This window comes from Xyrauchen texanus, chromosome 24, assembly GCF_025860055.1.
Source record: "Xyrauchen texanus isolate HMW12.3.18 chromosome 24, RBS_HiC_50CHRs, whole genome shotgun sequence".
Lineage (NCBI taxonomy): Eukaryota > Metazoa > Chordata > Actinopteri > Cypriniformes > Catostomidae > Xyrauchen > Xyrauchen texanus.
The window spans coordinates 27937203-27964094 of record NC_068299.1 but is presented as its reverse complement, the minus strand read 5'-3'; the positions used below and the strand labels follow the sequence as shown (position 1 = coordinate 27964094).

Genomic DNA, 26892 nt, shown 5'->3' with positions numbered 1-26892 from the left:
GCTGTAGTCTGGGTACCGGGGGCTGCTTTTTGTCACTTCCTCGTCCTGCAGAGAGGATGAAGCAGTGACGTCGGTTGCTACAACGCCGTAGAGGGATACCTGTCCGCCCGACCTGGACAAACGAAGGGACCGCACCGCGTGAACACAAAACATACACTTAATTGTGGGCGGCTCGGCGTCAGCTTGATACTCACGCGCGCTCTCAATCATAAAATGTTTTGCTGTGAACCACGAGGACAGGCTGGTGGTAACTAAGCTTTGCACCACCAGGAGAACAAACGGATTATTACCGCCTCCTCCCGTTACCGGCTCCCCCACTGTTTATGTGCCCGTGTGCAGTGAACCCGTGGCCATGTCCTTGGTGAAGTGTGACGAGGAGCAGCGATGGATGCCAACGCACGTGCAGGTAACTGTGCTAAGGGCGCGAGGGCTGCGCGCGAAGGGCAAACACGGCACTAGCGACGTTTACACCATTATCCAGTTGGGCAAAGAGAAATACTCCACTTGCGTGATGGAGAAGACTACGGAGCCGGAATGGGGCGAAGAATGCTCATTCGAGCTGCTGCCGGGGATACTGGAGGAGGGAGGGCGAGATGCGTACCCACCCGGTAGTGTCGACCTGACCCTCACCGTTATGCACCGAGCCCTCATAGGACTAGATTTGTTCCTGGGCCAGGCTGTTATACCGCTGGATTACGCATTTCAGGATTGTAAAAGCATGAAAAGCGAGTATGTTTGTCTTTTGTTCAACTATTGCTTATTCACTATTCACTGGGCTTAGCAAGCATCAGTCTGACTCTGAAGGGGTAGTTTCTTCTTACTTAAGAAGTTAGTCAGCGAAAAATATGTATACATAAACGAATAATGTGCCATTAGCAATGTCGGGTATGTCTTGCTCAGAGTGCTGCAATATGTTCCTCTGCAGACACGCCCTCCTAATGGGGGACTGGATGTTGTCTGAGGTTGTCTTAAGAAATTTTCGTTGTGTGCCGTGCAGACAGTCTGTATGTCTGATTCAGGTGAGAAAGTTGTGGAATGTCCCATTGCTTTTTGTGCACCCTTATGAACGGCACAAATTTGCTATGTCAGCTTTCTAATGATGTAATATTTATGGCGGAGTCTTTACCTGGTGCATCACTGCTTCTTAACTATCATGCCCTTCACAGACCCTCCTGACAAGCTCTATATAAAACGCAATCAAAAGGCGCTTTCAGAGTCCCCTCCCAAAGTGTCCAAATCTGTGAAATGGATATCTAATGCCATAACTTACCGTCCTAATGCCATGCATTCTTTCTTGTAGTTTTTGAGAAGTACTAAAGCAGATAAGCAAGCAAGTCAGTGAGTCAGTACAATGTTTAACCATATCAGTGGTATCTGCATGAGTTCTACATGCTCTGCTAATTGATAACAGAATTATGATTGTTTTGGGGCGTTGAACTATCCCTTAAAAATGTTTTTTTTTATTTTATTTTTTTTACTTCCCCTCATATAGTTGCAAACCCATATGACTTTTCTTTTTCTGTGTAAAACAAAAGGAGATGTTAGGCATAATGTTAGCATCAGTCGCCATTCACTTTCATTGTATGAAAAACAATGTAATGAGAGCGAATGGTGACTGAGGTTAACACAAGTTCTATCGAAAGCTCTAAGGATAAAGTGAGGCACTTACAATGGAAATTAGTAGGGCCAATTTTTTTTGAGGGTTTAAAGGCAGATATTATACAAACCGTATATTTTTATAAAAGCACTTACATTATTTCCTCTTTTAAAATGTATACATTATTTGAGGTGTTAAGTTTAAACGTCAGTTTAGGATTTGTGGTATTATGTCGTAAAGTCAGTGAAGTTGTAAAACTGAATATGATTTTACACAGAAAAGGTTAGTAAGCAATTTTAGCATAGGCCTACCATAATTATGTTGGCACCCATTGTTGACGTCTTATATTTTTGAAAACTGTGAGTATTTTAACGTTTAAGGAGTGTCCATATTCACTTGTAAGTGCCTCTTTGTAACCCAGAGTTTAGCTTTTTGTTAAAGGAGGGTCTGGTTGACATTTATATTTTTGTGGTAATCAACATTATGCCACACATGCTGTCAATTGAGCTTGACTTGTATTGAATCTGGAATATTACTTTATTGCATCTGTGTAAGATCAAACACTACATCTTTGCTACATCAGTGAGAGGTTTATTATTAATATGCACCCCACTTCCTGTTAAAGGCCTGTAAAAAGATATCACTTAAGCATTTTTCTATTAAAGAGGCCCTTTAGTGAGAAATTGCCAAGAGTGTGTTGCTCTGTGTGTGTCCATGTCTTCTGAAGTGATATGATGGGGGTGGGTGAGAAAAAGATAAAAATTAAGTCCTTTTTCCTTCACTTTCACTTTCTCCCTCTGTTTTGGGTGATTCACATTCTTTGTGCATATCGCCCCCTACTGGTAAGGGAGGAGAATTTATGAAGAAAAAAAAGAACTTATATATTGATCTAATTCTCACCCACACCTCTAATAACCTTTCTGAAGACATGGATTTAACCAATGGAGTTATATGGATTACCTTTATACTCCTATTATGTGGATATTGGAGCTTTACATTTTTTACACCCATTCACTTGCATTGTATGGACCTACAGAGCTGAAATATATTTCTAAAATCTTCATTTGTGTTCTGCAGAAGAATGTCATACATATCTGGGATCAGAGGTGGAAAGTAACTAATTATAATTATTCTTGTTACAGTACTTAAACATTTTCTACTTTAAGTATAAGTAAATAATAGTTATATAAATAATTTACATTTTTTATTAGTTTCATTTAAAATGAAGTATTACATTTCACTACAGTTATTTACAGAATACAAAAAAATACATAATATTTCAGATGTTTTGGGAAGAAGAAAGTTATAAGTGCTAAATCTGTTTATAAACTAAAACGCACTGAGTGCGGCATGATGGAAGCACGCAGGGCACAGCAACCTGAGCACAGCAGTGTTACCCCCTCTTCTCTAGCTTCTCCAAGACTTTCTGCCCTGTCACTATTCAAGAACTGTAATACAGTGATTTTCTGCATATTTTATTCTGGAATGGAGCCGTTCATTCAGGTTCGAGGGAACCATCCAGAGCCAGATTATCCATAAGGGCACTTGGGCCAGTGCCCAGGGGCACCAACCATTCACAACCACTAGGGGGCACCACATGACACAAGCTTTAAAAATATTTTTCGTAAATTGTTATATTATTAACTTGAAATTCTTGAAAGACCATACATAACTTGTTTATGAACACTAATTTAACAATAATAATAATAATAAATTATAAATAAATGAAGATTACATGACCACTATCACTCCCCCCCCTCCCCAATCTGTCACAGTTGAGTTGGTCCACAACAATTACTCGCAAATGTGTCATTTTTTTAACGGCTACTACAGAAAATGAATCAAAATCCAAAATGGTCAGACGGCAATTGAGTGGTTTCGCAAAAAGAAGATTAAAGAAAGAGAAGGATGCTAGACGTTTAGCTACAATAAAAAATGTTCCAGGGATCGACAAATTTTTTGTTAAATCACTAGTTTTTGGGAGAACACGGAATTGCAGACACCAGCAGCACTAAGTCTGACACCGCTGGCGCTGCTAGCGGGGAGATGCAGCAGCTGCTAATGTTAGTCAGGGCGTTGGCGATGACCGCCAGGCGAATGAGGATATTCTCCTTGTCCTTGGGGAGACAGGAGCGAGGAAGACTCGGGTGAGGAAGAGGACATTAATGAAGATAAATATTAGGGGTGGGATGGTACATGTAAGTTATTCGTATTGAACCGAAACGGTACGGGCGTCACGTCTCGGTGCACGAATTTACACGGAGAATACACGGTATAAAAATAAATAAAACTAAATAGCGATACATATCGCTCTATTTCGCATAATGAACAGTCTGATCAAGATTGCAATGCTGGAGTGTGTGTGTGTGTGTGCGCACGCGTGATCGAACTTTTTGGGGGGGGGGGCCTTTTGAAGTATAGTGCCCAGGGGCACCACACTGTCTTGATACGGCCCTGGAACCATCTGAACACATTTAAACACTGATCAAATGTAACTTGTTTGTTAGGTAAGCTACACACAATGTAGTTTGACATATATGTGGGGATATCTTGTTTACTTGCTTTTATGTGTCGGAAATTAACGTGGACTCGGGGCTACCGAAATTATCAAAAATATCCCGAAATTCAAAATATGGGGGCAAAAAATGCCCAAGCAATGAGTTCCCATGTTTTATTAATAATATCTGATATAGTTACAATTACATATATTGCGATCCTGACTTTTCACAGAAAATCAAGGGCACAAGGGATGGATGATAGGCCTATATAAAGAAGTTATGAGAAATCCCAAAACTAAATAGTGGTCGACCGATGTTTTTTTTTCTTGTTGTTATTAACAATTTGATTGATTCCAATGATAAAACATACAAACACAACATAAAAAATTTAATTAATTATTCAATTATAATCAAAAATGTCTAAATTGACATTTTACCTTGGGCTGCATCCGAAAACGTAGGCGACTGACTTGCTACTTTGCTGCCTAATCAGTTATTGACTTAACTGACAGCTGTTTTGAATGAATGGAACTCTTAAGGAAACTGGTCTCCGAACAGTTTGAAAAGCACCTGATTGTCATCGTACCTCCGAATACAGCCTCTGGAGGCAGCATTTTCCTGGTTTCATACACAGCCTTGAAGTTGCGCTCATACGTTCGTGCAGATCCAGGTGCAAGCCTCGATTTCCTGACAGTTAAACAGCCTGGATCGCCTGCTTGGATTGTTATGGAGTGACGTCATGATTTGTAAATCAGAGGAACTTTTGATCCTGAAGTTTTTGATTCTGGCTTATAATATACGTGCTTCAGAGGAAGATATTAGATGAGCGTTTGACAGGAAGAAAACGCTGGATTTTCATGAGGTTCGTGAAGGACATCTTTTTAACAAGATATTTGGAGATGGTATATAATATAAGTTTTATTGATATTTGCCTTTTTTTATTAGAGGGAACTGTTGAGGAGAAGCTGATAAAATACGTGCTTAGAGGTAAATGAGCGTTTCCAAAGGATGCTTTATCTGCTGAAGTTGTGTGAGGTTGGTTTATTACATATGTTTAAACAAGATATGTGCATATCTGCAGACGTTAAATTATATTAGTTTTATTGATATTTGCCTTATATCATTAGACAAGTCAGTTAAAATGTACATGGAACTTTTGAGGAGAGAGAGGGAGAATGAAACAGATGAGCACTTTAACATGAGCTCAAATGCGGCTCTGATAGGCAGACCGTTTAAATGACACTGTGTTGCACACCGGTCTATTATTGTAGTAACATGATGGCACGTAACAACAAAATGTACCTTGTCTGGTCGTTTACATGTCTCAGATGCTTCACACGCAAGCAGACGATTTTCGGTGCCCTCAAGAAAAAATTGTCCAAACGGGAAAATGTATCACCCGATGCCGATGATTATTTCAAAACAGTAATGCATGGAATAGCCTTCATCTCTCTTAAAGAATAAACTTTAGGAGAAAATAGAATTTCAGGACAAATATGTTTCTTTTTGCCTGTTTTTAAAACCCAAATTTGACTTGCAAGTGTAAAGCAACTTGTAAGAACCCAATACATCAGCAAATGGGGAAAACTCCTACTGTATTGTGATTTAGCACAACATTTTCAATTGTTCTAAAATAAGAAAATTTTCTTGAGTACCAAATTAGCACTTTAAAATGCTTTTGTAAGAAATAGGTGACTCTGCCATCACAGATAAAGAATCAATGGAATAAAAAAACGCTATTAATGAATGATTTTGGCAGTATTTTTTTTCAATTGAATGCTTCCAATTTCTTTGAAGGACAAAAATATCTTTGTGTTATAAAAATGGATGCAGATATACTATATATAATATAATTTTCATAAAGTAACTTGTAACCTAATTACTTCAGTATTTTTTTTTAGCAAACTACGAGCTCCTTATTTACTCTTACTTGAGTCACAATATTTCTCAGTTCTTCTACTTGTACTTAAGTGAATTATTTCTTCAGTAGCAGTACGTTTACTTAAGTAAAAAAAAAAATCTGTACTCTGTCCACCACAGTCTGGGATGCCAGGAGGGTGAGTAAATCTGGGGAAAAATGTATTATATATATAAATAAAATTTATTTATTATTAAAACTGTGTGCGAATGATCTCATCTAACTTATTTTTGGAGTCTTTAGTATATCCCTCTTGTCAAACTTTTAATGAGACAAGAATGTGCCATGTGTGTATCACTCAGACACAATCCAAATATTTTGGATGTCCTCAGCTTGTTGCTTGTTAACAAAACCCTGTGTCCCAATCTGACAGGTCAAATTTTAAGACCAAACCTGACTTGAAAGCCCACGACTGACACAAACCAGTTATATACTGTATGGAAAAGCTGACTCAGACCGAAACCTGACAGTTTGTCTGGTTCTTGGGTTGGGCAGCAAACATCTATTACCAATTTATTAATTTAAGTTGTTGGTGCTTTAAGGGTTTAATATTGTCTGAATATGTTGCTCATTTCTTGGTACCTGGTGATTTCCAGATTACGTGTTGATGTCTCCCCTTGTTTGTGTAGTTGGGGTGAGTAAGTAAGAAGATGATGATGATTCATCTAATACTGAGAGTGGGTGTGTGGGATGGTAAATTACCAAAGTATGACATATCAAAGTGATCGCTCTTAACTCTGCATTTCAAGAAACATTTGTGAATAAGTTGGGATATTTCTGTTCTTGACACTGATCTAAGAACCAAAAGCGGTGTTTCCCTCCATTTTATTCCATTTGTAAAGGTCCAGACTGTGAAAATGCCAGTTCCACTGGATGCTGCTGAGTATGGCCTCACCAAAAAAAAAGGCCTACGTCTAACCAAAACTCTGCTGCTTATATCAGATATGGAGGTGAAATGAATGTAGGACAGACTCCGTGATTATCTAGATACTGGAACCAGTGGGTGTTTTGTGCTCATTGGTTTGTGTTATTACCATAAAAGATGCTATTAGGAAAACAAAACCACAGAGAGAAAAGATCTGTGGTTGAAGATTTGCTGGCTAATTACTTTTGAAGCATAAGTTCATCAAAGGCACAAAGCTGATGTTGTGCTGTTTAACTGTGTTGCCCCATAAAGGTCTTTTTTAAATTTAAAAATATTTATTTTTTTGATCTTCTTGCACACAGCTCCTCGATCAAGAGTAAAAAAATATTCAAAAGGTAAAAATTCAGTTAGTTAGTTACTAGATTCATAGCTTTCATTTTTCTTTTCTACCTATTGTTTGACAAAGGCATACCTTTTTATGTAGGCATGGGCATTGTAAGGTATTTAACAATTCCGATTCCTTAACGGTTCCATTTACGATTCTTAGTTTTGAGGAAGAAATATTTGGAAATAGGAAATGCAGTATTGCCCTCTGCAGTCTGTTGCCAAATGATGAGATCATTTCAGATTTCATCAGAGCAGATCAGAAATCAATTTAATATATTTCTTTCAAAAAGGTGTTTAAACAGACTTTATGTTATGATTATTTAAATACATTTTAGAGGCATAATGCAATCTAATAATTGATCACACTGTAACTATACATTTTCTAAACAAACAAAAAATGCTAACATACTGTATTTCATTCATTAGACTTGCCACGGTATCATAATTTTCACACCAATACGGTGTTCATGTTCAATCCGATAAACATTGTTTTATTAATTTTAACTGAAATTTCAAATAAAGCTGTATTGTTTTAATTATAATATTAATTATTAAAATTTAATTTGCAATTAAAATGTGTGTTGTTCAACCTTTTGAAAGATGGCTTTTCAACAGTTGTGAAGGACAACATCTCTTTGGTATGATATGCAAGAAATATGTTCCCGATCGATGAATATTCATTCTTAAGTTATTTTGCATTGAAATGTATTTAAAAAACGAAAAACTTAAACCAAAGACATTTCTAAATTCAAATTGCACTTCAAACTAAATGAAAAAGTAATTAAAATAACAAAGTGGTAAGAAACAAAACATAATATACCTTTCCATTTACCATCAGGCAACTATCCGTCTATGTCAACGGTGGAAAATTACTAATATCAAATTACTAATACATATTAAGATCTAAAAACAATTCTAAATGTAAACATAATTAGATTGATGATAATAATTACTGAAATATAAATCACAGTTCGAGGTGAACATGTTTTTGTATTATTTTATGTTTTAATCATAGAGGTATATGCAATGTATAAAGTGACCCTGCAGAACTGCGCTCACAACGAACTTCTCTGTAGAAATAAAGCGAACTGAACTCAAAGCACCTCCTGAGCTGAGATGTCTGAGGTCATTTACACTATTCTTATAGGCGATACTATTCTTGCAAAAAATATTTCAGAAGACTGAAACTAAGAGAGAGTGAGAAACTTTTACATACATGGGTTCCACGAGACTGCACGGCTCCGAAAAACAGCATGTTAGACATGCGCATAGATGGCTTTTCTGTCATCTGTTCTTAAAAATATGATGGCACTTGTCTGTGTCTAACAGCATTTCTTGTGTCTTTCTGAACCTGAGATGTCTTGGTTACCCACCATGCACGTTATATTCTCTACCTGCAATTAAACGTTTTCTGTCAGTGTAATTTGATACATTGGTAAAGAACATCTGTCTTTCAGTTTATTTAGGTTAATTTATCATGGGTCACAAACTTTTCATTATGCAACTATTCTTTATTTAAGGCTATTCTATTCATTATAGGCTATTGTATTGATATTGGAAGTTTCCACCGGTATAAAATTTCACATTGGTGTTGTTCCTTGTACCGAGTAAAACTGATAACGTACACTGTGGCAACCCTATCATTCATTGATTTAAAAAATAATAATAATAATAATAATCTACTAATTACAACAAAATTTGTAATTTTAGGCCTATTTGTCATATGAGCCACCAGTCAGTTACTGCACTGCCTGATTTAAGTCTCAGATTATAAAATAGACTCTTAAGTCTTATTTTGCATTGTATTCAAAAGAGAGGCTGCACTGTCACTGTATAGCACTACAGGAAACAATGTCAGATTGAACAGTGGGCCACCATTGTACAACATTCAAAACCCGATAACTGAGTGTGAAGTCATTCGGTTAGTTTGACTTGTTAGAACCAGCTCCGAATAAGAACCGCTTCTGTGTTCCCATCTCTGTTTGAATGTATTACAAACACAGATTACTGTCTTCCAATTAATTAAATATACTTTTTTGCTCTCAAATTTTGAACTTGTATTTTGGAACAAGACATGATGTGTAATTAGGATTTTACATTTTCTGAATAAAATGTGATTGGTGCTTCCTGGCCCAAATATGCTCACCTTCAATCTACTCCCTTAGTCCCTTGAAATGACTTTGGTTCCTCCATTGTAAGCCTGTGGGACATTTTTTCCTTTTTTTCTGCTAGTTAACTTGTTTTACGTTGTCCGGTAAGTAAAATTCACAAGGCTGATCGCTTAACCTACCTCTCTTTAACAAGCCACCCGATTGGAGGAATCATTCATGTCTGTAGCACAAATAAATTTGAATGAGTGATATGCTGAAGTTGAATACTTTATTGTTTGGTGTGCCATTAGTAATATATATTTGTTTCTTGCACATTTTTAGTGTGGGTATCATAAAGTTTATAGGTTGCTGAACAATTTAACCATTGTATGATGGATTTTTGTAGACTGATTATAAAATAAAAGGATTTTAAAGACTTTTAATGGTGAGACATGTTTATGTTTACATATATTGTATGACATAATTGACCAAGGCTTTCATTGTTGGATAAAGTGAAGTGCTAAATTGGGTCTGAGTTTGAAGGAGGAGTATCAGGGAGGGCTGGAGATGTGTGAAATGGAGGAAAATCGTTTGACTTCCTGTTAGATATTGTGATGAGGGTGGAGTGATTTTTCATAACATAATTTGCCTTTGTGATTACAAGATATGTTTCTGCTTGTGTATGTGTTAATATTTGATTCCTAGATGCAATCGGAATGCATGGTTCCCTTGGTTCCTCCCATATGCCCATGTGATTTGTGCATATGTCAAACTGTTGTATAAATGTAATAAAAATAATAATGTGAATAATTTTTTCCATCTGCTGGAAAGGGCAGACAGTTAACAGGTAAATTGTGCTTTATAAAATTTGACTAGGACAGAACTGAATTTAACTAATTGCAAAATAAAACTACATTGCAGTGTCATTTCAAATGTCTACCTAAGCAACATAACAATGCATAGAAATTATGCTGCAAAGTTTATAAATAAATGTGCATGACCAATGGGAAGCGTTTTGGTGTGTGTGGTTGCATGGGTTCTCTTGCATGCCCATCTATATATATATATATATATATATATATATATATATATCAAGTCAAGTGGTTTTTATTGTCGTTTCAACCATATACAGTTAGTACAGTACACAGCAAAACGAGACAACGTTCCTCCAGGACCATGGTGCTACATAAAAACAACAAAGGACCAACATAGGACCACATGAGACTACACAACGGAATAAAATACCTATATAAACTACCTATATATACCTATATAAAGTGCACGCGCAAACATGTGCAAAAAGTACAGGACAGTACAACAAATTACTGACAATGAACAGGACAATAGACAGTGCAGCGCCGACCAGTACTCAGTAGTGCAAAAAGATGACAGTTTCTAAAATGTAAACATAACATACTATGAGATAGTGTTCTATGCACATAGCAGTTATTGAGGTAGCAGACAGTTATAAAGTGACAGTTATTAAAGTGCAACTCAGGACACGTGTGTCAAACCAGTCTCTGAGTATTGAGAAGTCTGATGGCTTGGGGAAGAAGCTGTTACACAGTCTGGCCGTGAGGGCCCGAATGCTTCGGTACCTCTTGCCAGACGGGAGGAGGGTAAAGAGTTTGTGTGAGGGGTGTGTGGGGTCGTCCACAATGCTGGTTGCTTTGTGGATACAGTGTTTTTTGTAAATGTCTTTGATGGAGGGAAGAGAGACCCCAATGATCTTCTCAGCTGTCCTCACTATCCTCTGCAGGGCTTTGCGGTCCGAAACGGTGCAAGTCCCAAACCAGGCAGTGATGCAGCTGCTCAGGATGCTCTCAATAGTCCCTCTATATATATATATATATATATATATATATATATATATATATATAAAAGTGTTCTTATGGGGTTGTTTAAACAGTCCTGTTCCTAACAATATGGATATTGCATTATTAGTGTCTGTCTCCTGTGGAGTGTCTAGCAAAACAATAATCCTGATGAAAGAAAGCTGACATCTTGTTTGGCTCTGCCTTTGTGAGCATTAGAGAGAGAGTGTGTGTGTGTGTATATCTGGAAACCCTCAATTTGCAAAATAATAAATTTTTTCAAATATGCTGCATTTATGTTTGTTAGAGAAAGAGAATGACAGACATGTATACGTGAAAGTGTATATGTAGGAGAGGATGCTTGAAGTACTTAGAACCCAAGAAGCATCACATCAATAAATCTATGATTTGGCCTTCAGCAGACCGAATGACAGAAATATAGTGGTGCAACCACAATTCCAAATCTAGATAGATAGATAGATAGATCACCTTGATTGTATTCCTTTATTGGATTGTTCTCATTTAAAAAGTTGAGTTTTGATTACTGCATGGAGATGCAGTTCTGCTTACTGTCATTTGCACATCCATGTCACTACAGATATTAATCTTGTTCTTCTTTGCTCATTACTGTGCATAGGTGGAACCGACTGCAATCTAAAACTGGCAAAAAAGAGAAGGAACGGGGGGAGCTTCAAGTGACCGTGCAGTTCACTCGCCACAACCTGACGGCCAGCTTGTATGACCTTTCCATGAAGGATAAACCTCGCTCTGCTTTTGACAAGCTCAGACAACGCATGCTTGCTAAGAAGCGGTCTGTCGAAAAAGATTCCTCTTCCGCCATCGTTGCTGGGGGATGCGAATCACTGGTCCGCACTCAGGGGCGTTTGCCTAGTGATGGGGGTGGCGAAGAGGACTATGAGGATGATGAAGGTGGGGAGGTCCGGAGGAGTAAAATGAGAAGTTTTTTCCTGCGTGGGAGGTTGCGAAAGTCTTCAGACACTCGCTCTAGCACGTCGCTGGGCTCTGAGAGCAGCGAGTCATCATCACGGGGTGGTAGCCTAAGCCCAACAGCAGGTATCAGTGTCGTGGTCTCAGATCTGTCCAACTCTCCAAGTAATAGCAGCAACCTGACAGCAGACAACAGTCCAGGTATACAAATGCTCTTGAAAATAACTTTATCAATGGGCAATATTTGGCTCTCTGGAATTGATTTTCTGGGGAATGTTTAAAATGTTATTAAGGAATTTTTTATATATACTGTATATATAGTCAAATAAAAGTGCACAGCATGTCATCCATTTATGTCAAATTCTTCAAATACATATTAAACCCCAAAACATGAAAGGTCTAGTATAGAGCATTATGCAATAGTGGAGAACGGGTTTTCACAAGGGATATATCTCAGTAATTATAAGAGTCCAATTTAAAGCTAATGTTCGTTTTCTTTAAAAGAGGTTTGTTTATTGGTATGTTAAAATCCTTCTAAATAACAATCATTTTTGTAAATTCTACTCTCCAAAGTAAATTTTCAATAATTAAAAAAAAAAGAGCTCAATCTAACCAGACTTCAAGGTTTATAGATGTGCAGAAATGGACTTTCCAAAATAAATGTACTATTAGAAATATTCATAGTAAAGTGTGACAACTAGCCGTGATATATTTAAAGATATACAGTAAATTGTAAAGAAGGAATTCACTTCAGGGGCAGATTTTGCCCCCACATTTTAAAGAGATGAAAAATTAAAATTATTTTATCATTTACTCACCCTCATGCCATCCCAAATGTGTATGACTTTCTTCTACTGAACACACACAAAAAATATTTTTAGAAGAATATCTCAGCCCTGTTGGTCCATTCAATGGAAGTGATTGGTGACCAAAGTTTTGAAGCATCTGGGTAGCTCTGTGAGTATTGACGCTGACTACCACCCCTTGAGTCGCAAGATCGAATCCAGGGTGTGCTGAGTGACTCCTGCCAGGACTCCTGTGCAACCAAATTGGCCCGGTTGCTAGGAAGGTTAGAATCACACGGGGTAACCTCCACATGGTCGTGATTAGTGGTTCTTGCTCTCTGTGGGGTGCGTGGACTCCACATGCGGAGTCTCTGCAGTGTCATGCACAGGTCTCAGAAGCAGGGGCAAAAGAGACTTGTCCACCTCCACCCTAATTGAGGTGAGTAACCGCGCCACCACGAGGACCTACTAAGTAGTGGGAATTGGGCATTCCAAATTGGGAGAAAAGGGGATGAAAAAAATTATAAAAAAAAAATCTCAAAAATCACAAAGGCATGTGTTTACCACGATCCGACGTCTTTGAAAGTCGTGTAGTGTGTAGGAGCCATTAACCAGCTCACGCATTGAAGCACAGCTGTTATTAATCAGCACCACTGCTGTATAAATGACACTATCGTTAATTTTTGTCGAAGATATTCAAATGTTCAGTGTTATTATAACAGATAAATGGCATTAATAAAGAAATTTAAATATGAGTGTATTTTAAAACTTGTTTTAACAACTCAAATATTTCAAAGATTGTTTCACTTTCATGGTAATTATGAATGAAAGACATTACAAACAACATCTCTTTTAAAGAGAAAATAAGGCTTGGACTTCATAGTTTAACACTTGTGCTCATCTTCTAACCACTTGAGAGACTTCAGAAGACATCTTCCGTTAAGCGAACATAGTAAGCAATGTAGTTCCCTGGTTTTTATGGTGCATTGTGGGATTTTTTAAGGGGGCGAACATTTCAGTGTGCTGGAATGATTTTGCGATTGAGACAGCCCTAAAAAGGGCCAACTCTCTGATCAGTGCCCTGATTACTGGACTAGGGAGCTAATTGAGACACACCCATAGCCTCTACATGGCCGTTATATCCATAAATCACTAATGATTGCTTTTGTGTTGTTACATCATAGTTCCTGCTCTTACATTCATGTGATGAGTGATAACACAGATGCAGAAGTACTAGCATATTCACAGTAATGGTGAAGATACCATATGCCTACTAGTGGTTGAAATAGTTATTGCATTTAGTGCACCGGTAATATACACTGCGATCATAATTTAGACCATAAGCCGGGACCAAGACAATGAGTAACAACCATATCCAGACCAAGACCATGTTTATATGGTCTCAAGAGGTCTCAAGAGACCACAAGATCAAGACTCCAACTCTGCAATAGAGCTGAGATGTTTTTCTAAAAATCTTCATTTGTGTTCTGCAGAAGATAGTCAAACACATCTGGGATGGCATGAGGTAAATGATGAGAGAATTTTTATTTTTGGGAGAACTATTCCTTAAAATACTCTATCTGGGGTATTTTTCTCCCTCTCCATGGCATTTTTGCCCCAACCCTGATTATTTTCTGACCCTGTCTTGCACACACATATAAAAGACTAAAATAATGATTTTGTATTACTTTATTTCATCATGGTTTAAAAAAAATTATAAAACAAATTCCTTTTCAGAACACACAGTGGCTCCCTCACCACAGGTTTCTCCTGTCAGACATGTGTATGGCAATGATATGTTTGACTTCAAACTACCAGTGCCTCATTCTTCAGAGAACAACACCCCAATTCTGCTTCCTTCGGTGTGTATCAATGACAATCCAGTGGAAACGTCCCCTCTTACTCACCACCCGCCATCACTCATACTACAGCAACCTCATCCTGAGTCAACTAAACTAGTAACTCAGTCAGGTCAAGCACAGGCAACCAAGCTGCAGCCCCAGAAAACAAAATCAACAGAACCAAAATCCCAAATTAGTGCAGAGACCTGGCCATCCAAGTCAGACTCCAAGCCTAGGCCTGAGCCGCAGCTCCCAGCTCTTGGGTTGCTCCAGAAAGGCTCCTCTCTGTCCCTTTCCCTGCAGAACCTCGATCACAGTGGGGAAGAAAAACAGAGTGACATCGGACGACGTTGGTCTTTCGATAAACCTGGAGAGGAGGAGAAAGCCGCCATTGTTGCAGCATTAGAGTATGCTGGGAGAATTACGGATGAGTCAGTGATCGAAATGGTGATACCTGTTGGAGATACAGAGATTCAGAGCAAAAAGTGGCGGGGTTTGTTCTCTCATGGGAGAGGCGAGACAGCTGGGAAAAGAACAATCACAAGCAAAGATGAAACAGAACATGCTCAACCACACAAAGGATGGTTCAGCTCCAAGGACTTGCAGAGTAAAGCCAGGTAAATAAAAACGTACCCATTAATTTGACTATATTAATGTCATAAAATGCTTTATAGAATATATGTGTTATGTGTTTTTGTCATTCCATAAATGAATAAGTGTGATTCAACCATAGATCTAGTTTCAGCACCTGTGTTGTAGAGGGAGGCATTACCTGTTAACCTGAACTCATGGGTTGTTTCTTCTCTTTTTTCACACACTGTCCCACAAAAATAAAAAAGCTTTGCATTTTTTTCCCCCACTTTGATCGGCAAGTGCTATTTTTGGATATGGCAGACAGGTGGATCTGAATATGTGTGAGTATTTGGGGCAGTGGTGGCTCAGTGGTTGAGGCTCAGGGTTACTGACCAGAAGGTTGGAGGTTCAAGCCCCAGCACCACCAAGATGCCACTGTTGAGCCCTTGAGCAAGGCACTTAACTCCAGGTTGCTCCGGGGGGGATTGTCTGTAATAAGTGTAAGTCGCTTTGGATAAAAGCGTCTGCCAAATGCATAAATGTAAATGTAAATTTAATTCAGTGTGTTGGGAGGAGTCATTCAGTGTGATTCTGAAACTGACGTAAAGCAGTATCACTACATTCTTTTTTCTGTTTGAATGTGTGCATGCTGTTCATTGTTTGGTAAATATGTTCTTTTTTTTGTGGTGCTGGGCACTCTTAATTGTTTCAGAGCCTTGGTTAGAATTTTTTAGGTAGCAAAATGCCTGTTGTGCTGCCTCAACAAAAATGTGCTCACACATGCATATAACAGACAAACATATATACACGTATTTACACACACAGACCTCAAAGTGCATATACTGATCAAAAAGGATATGCCGATTAGCGGTGTAAATCTTCACTGGCCTCATGATTCGATTTGATTTTGATTACAGAAGGAATCTCAGTTCATCTTGATGCATCTTGTCCTCCAATTTTCTGGTGCGAGCCAGTCTTTCATGTTGTTTGTAGACATGTTATCACAAATAAACTCTCCCATTGCTATGTGCATGGCTTTGTGAATGAATTTCGGGATCGTAGTTTCATTAGGAGACAAATGTTCATGCGATTAAAACATCCAGTTTGGGATCAGTTCTGTAGTGTGCCCTTGGCTTAAGTATGTGCGGCTGACCATTTGTTTCTAGCATCTCACTCTGTCTCTGGTTCGCACAGAAAACATGTTATCACAAATAAACTCTCCCATTGCTATGTGCATGGCTTTGTGAATGAATTTCGGGATCGTAGTTTCATTAGGAGACAAATGTTCATGCGATTAAAACATCCAGTTTGGGATCAGTTCTGTAGTGTGCCCTTGGCTTAAGTATGTGCGGCTGACCATTTGTTTCTAGCATCTCACTCTGTCTCTGGTTCGCACAGAAAACACTGCGCTGCCGCGGTATAAACTGAACTCTTATTCTCAGATGCATCATGATTCTCCAATGATTCTGAATTGATTCTTAAATTTAGAATCGATTCAAAGTTTTTCTCCCACTTGTAGTGCCAAACCCATCATATATCAAAATATCGCAACACTTTTTTTCCTCATGATTTTGTATTGGTAATTTAGATCCCTGTATCAATGTTTTTAATATTTTGATTGTGTATTCATATTATGTCCAGCATTTCAATCATGTAGAAGCAGGGCATCTAAACTGGGTCAAACTCTTGACAGTTCACACTCTAAGATGCATGAGCGATTGAAACTGAACCTGCATGATTCACCTTTTCTCTCGCGGATTCATGGACACACTGGGTTTTCTTGCACATTTTCTATGGTTTCAATCACGACCCAGTTATGGTATTGTGATACCTTGATATATTGAATCGTGACATGTGGCGATTGCTTTAAAGGCCAAAGAATCTGCATGCCAGTATGTTTTGCAAACTGTGTGCCTAATGCGAATTTCGTCATCATATTATACATGGACTGTTCACCTGCAAAGTTTTTCTAGACATGTAGACAGTCCGTGACTTTGGCCGTGGTTGGCGTATACACCTGGGGTTGACTGTGCTAGAGTATCACAAAGCTGACCAATCCGTATGGGCTTGAACTGACCAATCCGTATGGGCTTGCGGTAAAAAGAGTGGACTTTGAAAGGTGTGCTTTCAATATTATTTTAGCATTTAAAAGTGTAAAATATCACACATTGCTATCATCACAGTGTTTGTTCGAGAAACATAATCTGCATTTTTCAAATAAATATGTTCATACAAGTCAGTAGATGCAAGGAAAATAGAGCTATTAAAGCCGTACTTCAGTAGGAGTCTATGGCAGATGCCTGTAAAATTTACATCAATGCGTCAAAAGATTTGTTGATTGGACAAGAGGTTCATTTTGGGTCCCACCCGGATGCCGTGCTTCTCTGGGAATCTATTGTAACACTATTTGCATTGGAAAAATTATCTGATACTTTATTGAACATTAAGCTTTCAATCAATGTGTTTTTGTCCACCCTGGAAGTGCAACGTCTCTATACGATGACTGGGCAGGCAGTTAAATAGTGGGGATTTTGCAGCAAATAGCTAATAATTGAAACGGTGACTGACAGCGCTTGAAATGTAAAAGTTCCAGGCTGACGAACACAAAGTGCTTGCCTCAGCAGGTCATATAATCAGATCCAGATGCAGTTATATGCAATCTGTTGTAACAATTGTTTGTGATATTTCTGCCTTTTGGCTTTGACAATTTTTATTAACACAAAAACAGATCTGAAGTTGATCAGTTATTTTCATTAGGGATTTTTACTGTTTGTTTCATGTTATGAGGTGGTTGGCAATACCCAGCCCTACTGATCAAGTTATCGTTCACCCATGAAATGTCCCTTAACAAACTAATGACCTATTTGATGGATACAGATTAAGCCTTGACCTAGCATAAAAACAAATTTCTTTTGAAAATCATCATTTACAATGCAATTTCGCTCACAACTACTGTTAATCTTTGCCTAAGTGACTGCCTTCTGGCATGTTTTTATTAGCTTGGTGACATCCAGTTAAATGATTCGCAGAAATCTCATTGAAGTTCACTTACTGGAACATGTCAAAAACCCCAGACAATCACATGCTCTCTTATGTTGTACTTGCTTGGGGCCAAAAAAAAAAAGTTTATTTACAAAACTATATTGGCATAGTCTGTCTTTGCATTCTTTCATTTTTCTGCCTCTAACCTCCCAATCTGATATGGTTGGGTGATTATTATGGCCTTTTTAGTTTAGCAGTTGAATGTGTCTCCCTCACTGTAGAGCCACTGTCTTCAGATACTGTGTTGTAAACACTATTGTTCTTCAGTTTGCCTACCACATCACAAGTTAAATCTGCATGCTATTTTATTACAGCATATGATACAGAATGCAACAATATTTGTTTAAATCGTAGTACACAATCGTCATCACATGACATATTATCATCTGTATTACTGCTATTGTGCATTGTGGAAAACTGAACCAGTGCTTGTGAGCTATGGTTGTACACTGCACATTTTAGCATAGAATATCACCCAGGTATTACATGTGGACAAAAAAATTTACTCTCAAAACTAAATTATATGGAAATGTGTTGTGAGTAAAATGATGCTATTTTGAACAAGACTCTTTGCAACACATACACTTCTATTTAGTGGCCCCTATTTCAAGGTGTCTTATTAAAACAGGTTTTCCATTAAAATAGGTTTCTCACAGCCATGGGAAACCTGGAAATATCAGGGAATTTAAAGATGGGATTTCCAAGCCTGGAAAATAAATAATTTAAATCTTAAAAAGTCATGGAAATTTCTTAAATGAATATAGAATATGAATAAAGCCTACATTTTTTAATTTTTCTGCTCCAATATATTTCCTTGGCAAGAAATTTCTCTTTGTAAGTGGGACCTCTACAAAATTATATTACTTTTTTTTTTTTTGTATTATCTAGTAATCTGAATGACAGGAAAAGTTATGGAAGTCAAATATCATTGAAATGAATTGGTCAAAAAGTGTTGGAACAAAACACTTCTAAAAAATAAAAAATAAAAATCTAATTTTTTAAAAATAGAAATATGGCATAGAAAAGTTCACAACTTTTGCTTGTATATATCACTGTGTGATTAGACACTCATGCAGGGTTTTGCATTTTAAATGGTGAAGGTCTCTGGTTGTTGCTCTCTGCATTGATGTTTCTCATGGTTATTAATGGTTTAATGGATGCAACGGTCACTAATGGTGTGCACTGCATATACCTTGCTGTTACAGCCCACTGGTCTCTCCTCAGACTTCAGTACCAGTACAATCTGTCCCATTGTACCCTTGACCTCCAATATCCCTTCACAGAGCATAGCTGACAAACACACTGATATCTTCACTTCACCCCCTCCCATTGCTGACTCCAGTCCCTTTCTCTCACTTGTACAGCAGAATCCTTTCTTCCAGGAGCTTCATTCTGTTGCTCCTTTTAACTCCTGCTTTGCCTTTTCTCTCCAGCTCAGACCATTCTCAGTCATCTTCATCCTGGTCTGGAGGTAGTACCACCCCAGATTTGCTAAGGATTGGAAACTTTAAAGGATCTTTAGGGGTATCCCAGATGGATGGCTCAATGGATACTTTAATTTCTTACTTCGAGGGACTGATGGACAAGGATGACTTTGAAAATTTTTCTAAGGACAAACTGAAGTTTTCAGAGGAGTAAACCAAGTATTCAGTTACACCCCATCCTTTCCGTAGGTGATTTGAATGTCTTAATGGTGTCAGATATAAATGATGTAACCGCTTCAGTGATTACTCTGACTGTAGAGACGTCAACGGAATCTGGCCCTAATGTTTCAGGAAGTAAAGTTAATCGTATTTGCTCTAATGATAATAATCCTGACCTCACCAGCATATGGCTGCCCTGAATTTGGTCTCAACTTTTTCAAAATCTCCTTGCCTGAAAATTACAGTTCAGAGATTTCTGACTTGAATACACTTGCATGCCCTTATTCTGCACTGTCAAACAGATCTCACAAGAAATCCATGCTGATGCCAGTCACCCCCAAGAGTGTCCTACAATGAACCTAAGCCCACAAATTCCCAAATTATCTGTCACACAACCAGACTCTGAGGCAGACATTGTTTGTACTGAACCTCCACCTATAGTCTCTAGTGAACTGTCAGAGGAGGTGTCTGTGAGTCTTGAAACATCACAACTGCCTGAAGCACTAGAGTTGCCAAACATATTGAATCTTTGAAAATCCACGAAGATCCTATGTTATGTTGTAAAGACTCAGATGATACCTTGGAACCATCCACTATGATATCTGATTCCTTAGGCAGAGAGCTGGACTACATAGAGCCCTGTCATTTTCCTGAGAGCGATGTAATATGATACAATTCAATGAAGGATACTTGGTATCAAATGCCTCACTCATTGAAGATGGGGAATAAGAGAAACTTCTCTAGTTGAAGCCTCTGAGCCTTCAAAATCCTGCATTCCGTAAGCACAGATTTTCCCCAGTGTCAACAGCTTTGGCTATCCCAGTAAAGAATCGGGAGGATCCAAAGAATGACTTAATGTGCAAGCTAATCTGCAGCATCATTGGAGGGCAAGAAATACTACATTCTGATGGACAGACACTCTCTGCTGGACATCTTCATCCCACTGTTGGAGTTAGGACAGGGACAGATGAGGATGCATCAATTACAAACTCTGCACTCTCACCTGGAAGTGTGCTTCTCCACAGCCTGTACAGGAGTGCAAATTCCAACCAGTACCTTACTTGCCTATCTCAGCAGGATTCAATATCTTAGTGCTCACTCAGGAAGTGAAATCCAAACCTGACCATTCTGGGGAAGATACTTCAATATTTTGGCCTGTGCCTAAACATGTCTCTGTACATGTTACCATGCAAAAAGATGACACATTTGCAAAGGCCATACGAGAAATTGATTGTAAGCCAAATGAGGTCATAGAAGACAATTTTAAACCTTCTCAAGAAAATCTGCCTTAACATGAATCAACCAAATAATTGCATGTTTGACCATTACACAAAAAATCAGACCCTTTACATGATAATTCATCAAAATCTGACTTTGTCATGCCAGACCTTATGTTATCAAATGAAGCAATGCTAAAATACAACCTTTCAGAGTACATCCCTGAGAAGCATGATCTTAATACCTCAAAGGATATAATGGCACAACTTGAGGCTCAGCTTGCACCATTAAAAACAGAAACATGTCTGGTAGAGAACTGTAAATCCTGTCCAGCCAATCTAAATAATTCACTTTTTGTTGAATCTGTCTGGCCTGTATCTGAGTTCAAATTGCATTTGCCCCAGTTGACTGAACCAAATGTTTGCAAATCCGATTGTACCTCTGAACAAACCTCTAGCATCACTCAAGACTTGGTCAGAACAGATTTTCAGCTTGAGAACATTTTTGTTCCCCAGCCTACTGAAACACACCTTCTTCAGAGTCCTGTCTTGTACCCCGAGTCTGTAGAGACTCATAAAGTCACAGAGCAACATCCTAAACCAGCAAGTCTAAATGAAAATACTGAAATGCGTATAACACCAGCTGTTCCATATTCTGTGGGACCTGCTTTATTTCCTGTTAACTGGCCCTCTTTATCGGAGCCATCCCCTTCAGTTGCTGCAACCTCTAACCAGCCAACACTGGATTCACAGCATGATCGTAGCCTTAACTTCCCCTCCTCTTTGCTTGACATGTCACCCATAGCCTCCTCAACACCGCATGTAGCCATAGACACTAATATGCTCCGCCAGCTGTTTCCGTCCCCTGTAATTCCCCCTAAATCAGTGGAGTCATCGCCATGGCCAACACTCGCTGGTCCTCTTCTTCCTATGCAGCCTCTGAATGCTACATGGCATAATCCTTTTCTTCTGGAAAAAACACAGACCACCAATCATCAAAACAGGTGAGGTCTCCAATGGTTTGGAAGTGAGTGCCATGGGAGGCAGAGATTGAAATCCTCAAGACCCTGGTCAACTACAGAAACCTCAAATGTTGGTGAACCCCCAGGAATTAGTTTGGTGTTTGCAAAAATTTGGATTGCAGCAACATAAAATAATGTTCTTCAAGCATGTACTATTGCTACAATCTTGGCAGTTTCAGTTATTACAGATTTCCTCTTTTAGCAAATATATGGTGCAAGTTCTGATGTGTAAAGGGGCTTCCACATGACTCGTGTCAGCATTTCCGGATAAACTGAGCTCTTTAGAGTGGAGTGTCAGCATTGCCCCTGCTCAGATTCAAACAATTTCAACTTTGACCCATGGCCGCTCACCTTTCGAAGTGGTAGCCAATGATTACTGGACAAATCTGATGATGTATCATTACATTAACAGTGCCAGTGCTAAAATCAAAACAAGATGTTTTCTGCAGCCCTTTTCATTTGCTGATCAAAGGGGCACTTGACGCTAGAATTGAGCAGTGCGTGAAAGTGCTAACGCAAGTCATGTGGAAGGCCCTTTATGGGGTTGGGCAATGTGTCTTTTGGGACGTCTTATTATATGCTGTGATCAATGTGGTTTACTTTCTCAGGTTGCAGGGTGCTTCTTCCCCTTTATCCTCATCTTCTTTCTTGTGTTAATTTGTTTGTGGTGGCAGTATGTCTCCTGATTTCTCTGTGGACAGTCACATGCAGGCTCACACTCTCTTGTGAATCCTACAGCAGAGATGAAGGAGCCTCACTTCAATTAACACCTGTGAACTGGTAGTGTGCGTGGTTCAGTCCATGGGAAGTAAATTTGTGTTCCCTATGATTTTTGGGGCCTGTGCATTTTCTGTACATTTGTTTGCACTATTGTCCTTTTCCACTGCTGATCTAAAGGGGTTTATTGGCTTACTACTGAAGGTAACTTTATTTTTTCCTTGGGGATGTCCTTGTCTCATATCCATGGGCTTTTCTTTAAAACATCCTATATGGTGTGCTGTTGTGAATAAATTGAATCATATTAAACTGTCATCATTCTTTTCAGTAATCTCAATGTTTTAACATGTCTTTTAGTCCACATCCAGTGAAGCCATTGACACCCCTTGATGAGAAAAGGTCAGAGGGTCGTTCAGTTCTGGAGAAGCTTAAATCCACCATCCACTCAGGACGAAGCCACCTTTCAGATCAAGAGGCTGACAAGAAGGTAATGCATGACTATAAAATAGTACTTTTTAAAGACAACAATTTTGCTATTTGAGTAAAAGTAATATTTACCATAACATACCTACCTTAAAAAGCAGGTGCATAGGAACAATCTAAAAAGTTGGGAGACACGTTATAAATCATATGTTTTTGGCCCATGAATTTTAATTATTTGACAATTTATCCATGTTATGTAAATACATTCTCGTCTTGTGTCCAATTTATTGTAACCTACTGTTGTAGCTATTGAAATTTACCGTTATGCTGATATAGCTTATTCTGTCATATGTCTGCTTGGATGTATTTTAAATGTTGGACTGCAGTTTCCTGAAGGAATCTAATTTTATTTTGTTCACTGCACTTGTTCACTGATATGTGTAAAAACAAAAACAATAATAGTCCAGGATGAAAAGCAGTGAGTGCTGGCCTTGGTAGATTACAGTTTACCGCTTGCGTGTATATTCAATTCACTGATGAAGCTACCAGTTGGCAGAGGTCTTTACTTGGTCTTAAAGCCATCTTTTTATGCAATCGGCAACAATTTCTCTGCATATCGGCTGAAACTCTCATAACTCATAACTCAGTTTCTCACTTCTTTTTCTCTATGTTAGCTTGTGGAAGGAGGAGGATCATACTACCACCTGAACCACAGTGAGCTGGTTAATTTGCTGATCCAGAGAGATACTGAGCTCAAAAAAGAGGGGGAGGAGTTTGAAAGGCGAGGAGCAATGCTGGAGAAGCGTGAGATTGAGCTAAGGAAGATGAAGGTTCTAATCCGAGATCTGGAGGATTATATTGACACACTGCTTGTGCGCATCATGGAGCAGACACCCACACTGCTGCAGGTTCGTCCCAAGATGAAATGATAAAACCTGATGATGAAATGCTCAGCAAATCCTCCACTACCCCTCCATTAACCTCTATCAAGCCCTGGGCAGACTTCACAACCCTGCACTGCAACCATATAAAGTTACAACTGCTGTTAGTTGACAGGCATGGAGGAGATGGTGGAATGCATAACTGTGTCCAACTTTACCTGAGCCTCTATGGGGTCTCTGCAGGTATGCATTTATCGTTGAAATTGGTACTTTGCTTCTAAATTTGAAAGCTGACTTATGAGACACGTGACTGTCCAGCTACATACCAAATTCACATGTCGATCAAATGGAAGGCAAGTCCTTGACATGTCAAACTTCAAGAGCTAGAGAAAAGATTATAATGCACAAAAAAAAACCATTGATTTAATTTAAGTTTTTTCTATTATATTTTGGCATAATCCTCAGTTGCTTGAATGGAGCGAATTAGAGTCACAAAGTTAGAGTTTGAGGTTTCTTAATGTGAGCAAGAGAGGGAGTATTTAAGGGATAGTTCACCCCAAAATTAAAATTGATGATCACAGCTTTTTAATTTTAGAGTGAAGTATCCCTTTTAAAAGAGCAAGAAAAGAGAGCAGAATCAGCCAGTTTCAAATCTGCTTGTGCCTCCCTACATGTTTTCCGCTCTTTACTTGAGAGTTTAGGAACAGAGGCTCACACTAACCAACCTTCTATTTCTAGCTTGTATATCAGTGTCCTTCCTCTCCCTTCCCTTGCTTGAGCCAATGCACACACATCGCCACCAGTGCTTTCAGGAGTAATGAATGGAATATATATTGTATTCATTGCATATATGCCACTCTGACAAAATGCCAAATGCTGCCTTATCAGACAGTATTTTCTCAGTTCTGCAGTTGCTGAAGTCCTTTTTTTTTATTTAGATTGCACATCATATTACAATATAAATAAATGCGATGGAGCATCTAAAGTGTACTCTTTCCCAAAGCTGTTAAGTTAGTATAGAAATAAATAGATGGATCTTTCAAAGTCTTTAAAAGCTGAGCAGAGAATAACAGTGAAATGGCAAACGCCAGAAGTCTGCTCTAACATTACAGTATTCTCAATACAGCAACAGCTCTGGCTTGTCAATGTTCCTATAATATTATTCTGGTGTTCTTCTGATGTTGCCACTATCAGTGTTGCCACTGTCTGTGTACAATGTAGCACTATATGTAGATATGTGATAGAGGCATTTGTCACAGCACTTTTATACCTCTCACAGGCATTTACAATTGTTCTTTCTCAACATCTAAGGAAGTGCACATAGTCAGATGCACGCACACACTGCGCAGACTAATAATCCTCTAAACACAGGATAATTATAGTGTTCGAGTGCTGCTGAATTTATGATAGTCCCTGCTAAGAAGCATACAGTAACACTTTTCAAAAATATATTTCTATGATTATAAGCATTTAAGGACTTGTGTTCTCTGCCTCCCATTCAAAACTCTGTTTTGTCTGTTGAGTGAAAGGTGGTTTAATGAATGTTCATTTATTAAAGCTTAAATTAAAAGTTTGCAATCCCTCAAGAGTATGTTACATTTTACTCATGCAAATACCTATTTATTGTTTTGTTTAATTTTTTTATGTTATTATAGTTTTCTTTGTGGTCAGGTCTTTTTTGTCACCCTATCATTTTGCTCTGAAGTTCTGTACAATCTTTTTTTTGTTATTTGGCAATTTCCTTTAAATGCAACCTTTTGGTATGTTGATTGTGTTCATTATGATTATATATGTTATTAAGCCTAGGTTTCCCTTCTAATGGTCAGTAGTGAGACAGAAAGCAATAGATGTGAAGGCCAGGCTTTTACAGAATTTAAGAAATTCATACTTTTATAGGTTTAAACAGTTGAAATATGATATGAAATATATGGTTAGTTTGCTACTGTATTTAACAGCAGTTCATGTAAATATTCATACACAGCCTGCAGCCTATTAAGGAGGTATGTTCAAGTGCCCTTTGCTGAATGTTATCATGGAATGTGTCAATGAGAATGATTGTAGAAGATGATTTGTATGATTTTAATGGTGAAGTTGATAATCATATCTACATATAATGTAGTACAAACTCTGGAATTTGCTAATAAAAATGTGTTTACTACGGACATTTAATTTTTTAGAGGTCTGAATATATATATATATTTTCTTTTAGGGTAATTTAAAACCTAGTTATTTTTTTAAAACATTGCAAAGGTTTTACTTGAAAATTGTAAGTTAATGCATTGGTATGCAGTTGGATGCCAGAATTATTATTCTTGCAGAGTGGGCTCAATTATTCCTTCTTGGTTGTAGAGATCACTGGATTCCTGTCACAACAAAAAAAAAAAAAAAAAAAAAAAAAAAATGACTTGCATATCAAGTAGCATACAAACACTGAACACCATATGCACAGAGAAACCTTTTGTTTTAGGTTCAAAATATTTTCAGTGCTTCCCTGAGGATGTTCAGGGTGTAGTTACCTAAGTGTCCACTGGAGGTTGTGATGTATTATTTTATGTAATGCCTCATCTGCGAGATGTTCAATTGGCCTTTGGTGTGCTTTTTGCATCTCTGCAAAAAAAAAAAAAAAAGTCT

General features: G+C 38.2%; 1 protein-coding gene across 1 annotated transcript; it reads left to right on the top strand.

Annotated features, from left to right (window-relative positions):
* Positions 1-73: 73 nt before the first annotated feature.
* On the top strand, positions 74-26892 carry LOC127618031 (rab11 family-interacting protein 5-like). The gene is made up of 5 exons (XM_052090246.1): positions 74-729; positions 11807-12318; positions 14640-15360; positions 23315-23444; positions 24055-26892. Exons 1-5 carry the CDS (start codon positions 353-355, stop codon positions 24307-24309), a joined length of 1995 nt encoding a protein of 664 aa, XP_051946206.1. The 5' UTR covers positions 74-352; the 3' UTR covers positions 24310-26892.